Source organism: Lycium ferocissimum, unplaced genomic scaffold (genome assembly GCF_029784015.1).
Source record: "Lycium ferocissimum isolate CSIRO_LF1 unplaced genomic scaffold, AGI_CSIRO_Lferr_CH_V1 ctg18514, whole genome shotgun sequence".
Classification (NCBI taxonomy): Eukaryota; Viridiplantae; Streptophyta; class Magnoliopsida; order Solanales; family Solanaceae; genus Lycium; species Lycium ferocissimum.
Window position 1 is genome coordinate 620 of NW_026717861.1, and position 6,828 is coordinate 7,447.

The 6,828-nt window shown below is 38.0% G+C and overlaps 1 protein-coding gene across 1 annotated transcript; it reads left to right on the plus strand.

Moving 5' to 3' along the window:
- Nucleotides 1-2,359: 2,359 nt before the first annotated feature.
- Nucleotides 2,360-5,845, plus strand: LOC132042851 (uncharacterized). Its single transcript, XM_059433361.1, has 5 exons — nucleotides 2,360-2,693; nucleotides 3,071-3,467; nucleotides 3,581-4,841; nucleotides 4,944-5,090; nucleotides 5,180-5,845. The coding sequence occupies exons 2-5, from the start codon at nucleotides 3,414-3,416 to the stop codon at nucleotides 5,653-5,655; spliced, it is 1,938 nt and encodes a 645-aa protein (XP_059289344.1). The 5' UTR covers nucleotides 2,360-2,693; nucleotides 3,071-3,413; the 3' UTR covers nucleotides 5,656-5,845.
- Nucleotides 5,846-6,828: the final 983 nt, after the last annotated feature.

The following is a 6,828-nucleotide window of genomic DNA, read 5'->3' on the forward strand; positions in this document are numbered from 1 at the left end:
CCCTCGATCTCTGTCCTCGTCGAGTTTGGAAAAGATCGAATTCCGACCTCGCCTTGCGAGCTTTATCACGCCCCCCGAAAGAGTCGCGGGGAATATAACCGGATGAAGTACGCCATTGTGAACTCCCTTTTTACGTTATTGGCTAGTAACTAGGAGCGTGCCACGGTCCTCCGGATAATCGGCCAATTTGGGCCAAAGTCACATTAAAAATATCCGGCACATATCCAAAATAACCGGGCCGATTGGAGGGTTGAGTTTGAGCGTAAATGGATAGGTGTAAACGTATAGAAAACCTTCTCTATGATCGGTAATGACTCGTCGGGCCCAGGGGCGAACACTTGCACCGGACGGTTATCCCATCCGCTGTCGGCCCGGACCTGCTCAAGTTTATCCTCCGTAATAGACGAAGGATATCGCCTTATGTCGAAACCCCTATCCGCGATCGGGGATGCCTTCTCGACGTCAAATTCTTTGTTGTAGTTGGGTTTGGACTGATATATGTCCAAGGCAGTCGGCTCGACGAAAGCTTTTCCTTTGGGTTGTGAGGTTGGCTCGGCTCCCTGAGAAGAAATCGAGGGAACGTCTTGGGAGGTAGTTTCGGTGTTGCCAGACATTTGGAAGATGTGAAGAAGAAAATTTGAGAATTTGAAGTGGGAAACAAAACAGTTGGGGGAAATATAAGAATAATGGAAAAAGCAGTTGAAGAATGCAAAGTGACGAATGAAAAAAGGTAGCAAAGGTGCACTTTCGATCAAGATAGCAAATGAAGAATTTGACAAGTTGGTTGCAGATGATGAAATGAGCAAGAAATGAAGTGGAGAAATGATCAGATGAGCAGAAAAATGAAGTGAAGAAGTGAGAATGGTGAAGGAATGAAAATGGAAAAGTGAAGTGGTTAAGGGCGTTATATAGGCATGGGAACTGTAGCGGTTACAGAGAAAAACCAATCGGGCATCGACACGTGTCCCACAATTAATGAGACGTGATACGAAGCGACGTGCTTTATGGCGGTTCCCGAGGTCGGCCATTCGGGGCAAGACACGTGGCCGATGTCAGAGGGACGTGACATAGCGTTCCCGTAAAATTAAAGATAAGAACGAGCTTGTGAGACCACCGGTTTTGTGACTTATCCACTTCCCGTTACTCCGATAAAACTACGATCCGGAAAGTGTCGGGACTATCTGTATATGGTAAAAATCGGGTTGTTGCAAGACCGGTGAGACCGAGGGCCGAAGGTAGGTCCAAATGAGCATGAATATGTTCGGTGTTGTGTTCAGACCGGGGGGATTGTACCAAATGTGGCTGATCCGAGAAAAGAGAAGTAGATCTGTTGGTCCGGTGTCTCCGAACCAAACTCAGCGTGGCCGTTATTCCGGTTTCTTCAAGTCAAGCACTCGTGGCCGTTAGTCCGGTTTCTCTATGTCCGAACTGAACGTGGCCTTTGGTCCGGTTAACCAGTTGCGGAGCTGCCACGCGTCAAGACCGTTCTGTCATTTTGTACTGACAACCGTACAGGTGTCAGACGTACGGTCCTGCCTTATCCTTTTGGGGTTTATTTATTTTAAAAGGCTTTGTATTGTATTCAAGGCCCGTGAGGCAAACCTATAAATGAGGATATTTCCCTACTTTTAGAGGTTGGCTTTTGAGATCTAGAACATTGTAATAGAAAAAATATATTGAAGCTCTCTCTCTCTCTCATTTTAGTCCGGATTTTAAGTATACTTTGGCTTGTTCATCCACTCAATACAATATATTGCCATATATATATACTTAGCTCAATCACCAATATCAATATATTTATCCTAGACGGAAACTTACATATCTATATATATTATTACTAATAAGTCCATATCAATTTCACATCAATCGAATAGTAGATTTAAATTCATCCACATATCCTATACCTTCACTTACAAATTCAATTGTTACCGAAATTCGGGGTAAACAGAAGGTGTTATCATTTCTATCCAGCGAAATATTTCATAGAATGATTGATGACAGAATAGCAAGGGAGTGTAATGACATCACAGGATGCACAAAGCATTTGGATCCAAATCTAATGATTCTAATTAGTGGTTTGTTGGATGTTCAACAAATACTAAATTTTAAAAGCTTTAAGTTTTTAAGAATTTAAATTCATCAAAGTATTAAAATTTTAATTTTAGTATGACGTTTTCCTTTTTTGGCAACCTAATTTTGTATACTATTCATTTACATTAAAATATTTTATAAATCAAACTAACATTTTAAATTTATTACAAAATATAGCATCTTAAAATTTATTACAAAATATAGCATCTTATCTTAACATAAAAACGAAAGGACAATTCATTTTATACAACCTTTAATAAGCTTCAGAGTCTTTTGAAGTTAATATGGGCCTATGCCGACATATATTCCAATTTAGACGTAATAATAATATTACGATGATGCTTCATAGTTTGTGGTCAGTGGTCATGGTTTTTTCAGATCGTGTACTTTGCGCGCATATCTCCTATCCATATAATCCCTTCTATGTATTTCTTGTTTCTTCAACCTTCTCGTTAGTTTTGTCAATTCCCTTCTCGCCAGCCATTTCCCCCCAAATTCCATTCTCCTCTCATCGGTCCCAGTTTTGGTAAGACTTTGTAGGAGAAACATCATTGTTTGTTTGTCCAAAGTCTCATCAACCTGGCGTACTGTGTCTTGAGGAGGTACGTATTTGACAAATACCCACGATTGTTTCTTATTTATGTTCTCCTTTTTTTGTCCAAGTTTTTTTCCAAATTTACAAATAAATTGAAATTTTCAAGATTGAATTTTGTTCCTTTATTTTCCTTTTAAAAATATTTCAAATGTTGATCCTCAGATATTATGGATCTTTATCTTTTTGTTATCTGCATTAGATTTATCTTATTTAATTTTTTTATCAAATTTTTCTTTGAGCCTCGGATATTATGGATCTGTCCTGTTGATCTTTGTCAATTTTGTTATCAAATTTTTCTTAGAATACACTTAAGATTATGATGTTCTGAAGTTCACTTGGTTTTTTGTTCTCTCATGGCATGGGTGTGGTTTTCTTGAATGACAGGAGAAATTTAGGTGGAGAACCTGGAGAGAAGCAACATAGTATAACACTCTGGCCAATAATATTCCAGTGAAGTCATTTTCCCATTTGGTATGGGCTACAACAGTGGCGAGAAGAAGAACAAGCCTTGGAATATCATTATACTGTTACCTTTCTCCATCTTCATTTTTGTTGAATTGGACATTGCTTTGGCGTCTGCCAATTGATTACGGCTAATATTCATCCAATGTAAAAGTTACTTTTGATCAAACATCCATTCTTTTGTGGTCCACTTGAAGCTCAGCTTTCCAGATGTAAATTTAACGCTTGTGATAGCATAAATAGAGGAAAAGGAACTCTAAAAGAAATGGCAAATTGCAGCTGCTTTTGTGCCATTATAAGAAGAAATAAAAAGTATAAGGCAAGTGCAAATATTTTATTTACTACTCATGTTATTACTGCAGTTGCCTTAATTACTTACTCTATGCACCAAAGCTGAACTTGTTTTCTTATTTTCATGTTTGTTGGTTTAAGGGAAAAGAGAGATTTCGAAAAACTGCTAAGGTTCATCCACCAGTTGAAGGTCCTATAGAGTCTACTACCAAAACTGATGAGTTAAAATCAACTTCTTTTTTTGTTCCCTTACCTGTTGAGATTTCTGGGAGTTCAACCAACAATGTCGAGGAAATGAGTCAGGAAAGTTACTTTAGAGAAGCTAAGGAGGTTGAATACGAAGGGGAAGGTGAACACGATGAGAGTCTATCGATACACAAGGATAGCCTTGATTTTCATATTCAAAACATTACTGAGGAATATGGTCAATCAATTCACAAAAGGATGAATCTCTGTTATCCATTCAACGATTATTTGAATGATCAGGACCAAGAGAAATCTGATGAAGAGGTCATGGAGATAAAAAAGAATGGAAACATTAGTGATCCGGGGATTGGTAAACAAGAATCTTTGACTTGTAGGGTACTGGAGCGCTCCTGCTCAGGTTTTACAATAAGGGGTACGTTAAAGAAAATTATATTTGAGCCACCACCTCCAAAGTCTCAGTCATTTGATGAAACAAAGAGATTATCTACGAAATTATTCCCAAGAAGTCCAATCTCCGTATCTTCACATTACAGTGCTGACAAAGTTAAGTTGAAAAAACATTCTTCAAGCAAAATCCTACCATCCAGGAGCCGAAAGTTGTGGTGGAAACTTTTCCTATGGAGCCATAGGAACGTAAAAGGAACAAGCAATACCCAACGACAAACAATCCCAGTTAAAATAATTGTAAGGAAGCAAGGTGGGTACTCTCCCGATACTCTAGAACCAGGGCAAGGCATGGAATTGAGCAAGCTAGGATCACCTGGTTCATTCACTGGGAAATCTTTGAAAACGGGGATCAACAACAATCAAAATTATGTCTTGCATGACAACCATGTAATAACTAGTCTGTGGTCACAAAATCAGTGGGTTGCATGCCCTGCAGAATCTTCTACATTCTCAAGAGTTGATGAATGGGTAAAAGAACTCTCTATTCATCCACAACGCTTAATTGAAGATGACACCAACTTCCCACCTTCTCTTCAAGTTGATATATCACTTGCAAGAAGCTCATCGCTCATAAATAGGCGACCGAATTCAAATGTGCCAGAAGATGTTATACATGCGAACAACGTGATCCAGTCTCTCAATTCAGCGTCAACAGTTGCTCACCTTGCAAGCATTGGATTGAAAGTTAACCCTGTAATGTCACACTTCTCCGGTCTTCGATCAATAAATATATCAGGCAACTCCATAGGTGGGCTATCAAGCTTAGTTCTATTAAGCTGGAGACAATGATAAAAAAATGGTTACATGTGACATTCACTGAAAATTGTTTTATATTTCTATTATGATGCAGCTCAAATAACTCAAGGATCACTGCCAAAGAGTCTTCATGTTCTCAATTTATCAAGGAACCAAATTCACACAATTGAAGGACTCAAGGAATTGACTCATTTGCGGGTTCTTGACCTCAGTTACAACAGAATTTCTCGTATAGGAAGAGGTAAATTATTACTTCCTTAGACCCCCAACAAATTAATTGTCCTGGCTTCCAGCTCTTTATTTAATGATTTTGGCTGGAAATTGCATCAGGTTTATCAAATTGTACACTCATAAAGGAGCTCTACCTCAGTGCTAACAAAATAAGTTATGTAGAGGGGTTGCATAGGCTTTTGAAGCTGTCAGTTCTAGACTTGAGCTTCAATAAAATAACTACAACTAATGCTCTTCAGCAGCTTGTGGCGAACTATAGCTCTATCATTGCTCTAAATCTATTGGGTAATCCAATCCAGCGCATTAGTGATGACAAATTGCGAAAGACAGTGTGCAGTCTTCTTCATAAGCTAGTTTTCCTGAACAAACAACATATTAATCAACAAAAGGCACGAGAACAAGCTTTGGCTGAAGCAGCGCTAGGTAATAGAAGTTGGGCCACTCGTAGAAGAACAACCAAGAAAGTTAATCATGGAAACTTTGCTTCTTCAAGTTGCAGGCATAGATTGAGAAGCCGAACTCAAAGTCAATCTTCCAATGGTATTTTGTCTTCGTTGGCATCATCAACTCACTAAACAAATATTTTCATACCCTCTGAAAGTGCTCTTCATGTCTTCAATTTAGAATTTTTATTATTGATTTTACTTAGTTCTGTCTTAGTCTTGTTTTGTTCTTTAGAAAGGGGAAGCTGTCTAAACATTCATGTTAAATGTATTATGGATGTTTGGTTGAAAATAGGTACTCGTGATTTCAGGTTCAATTTTCTATGATGACTCCTCCAATAGTATGATGAATGCAAACTAAATATCTTGTTTATCCATATTGAATGCATTTCAACACAAAAGTTAGCAACTGTATGTGCTGCGAAGTTTACAATTGATCTTCATTACTATTTTTGATATATTATTTTTGTTGGGTAACATATGTAACTGTAGTATTTAACAAATAATACTAGTTGAGGGACAAGCAGATTTCTCCGTAGTAGAAGAGAATCTACAGCAACCATGTTGTGTCACCAGTTGTCGCGAATCCTCATTAGAAAAGATGAATTCTCTTATTTTCATAGCCTAAAAATCCTCTTTAGAAAGATGCATAGAATTTTGTCTTTGTAAGCCATGTTTTCATATTAACTCCTTATGGGCGGACCCAACCCAATAGTTATTTTGAACATCTCTTGCTAACACACAAGGGAGTTCTCAAGCTCCAACAAGCTAAGAAAATGATATTCTCCTTTAAGTTTTGTTGCATGATGTCAAGCCTCAAACTCCTTGATGGGGCGGACCGGCACTCAGTGCCTTAAATCGACTAAGTAGACCAACTGTACGTGAAAATATGAGCATGGAACAATGATAGAAACAATATGAAACATTTCCATAAATATGTTTAAGTATGTTTTTCATCATGTTGAACAGTTAGATTCAACATAACCATGATCATGGGTGCCGTATTAGGCGACATTAAAAAATGCACAAAACATATGTACATGATGTGCTGGCATGGTCTATGAAGCCTCTAAGACAAATACTTATTAAAAAGTAGAAGTAAAAGCATCGGGACAAGGAGCCGACAAGTAACATCCCGCATTTTGTATTAGAATCTGTCGTAGGTAAGTTAAGATGAATTTGGAAAGTTGAGGAGATTAAAAAAGACACCAATGGTTTATAATGAGAGTTAGGTAAGTGTTATAAGAGTTTGAGGTTAAACAAATCGAAGCTAGTGAATTTTTGTGAAATTTCCAACTTATGGAG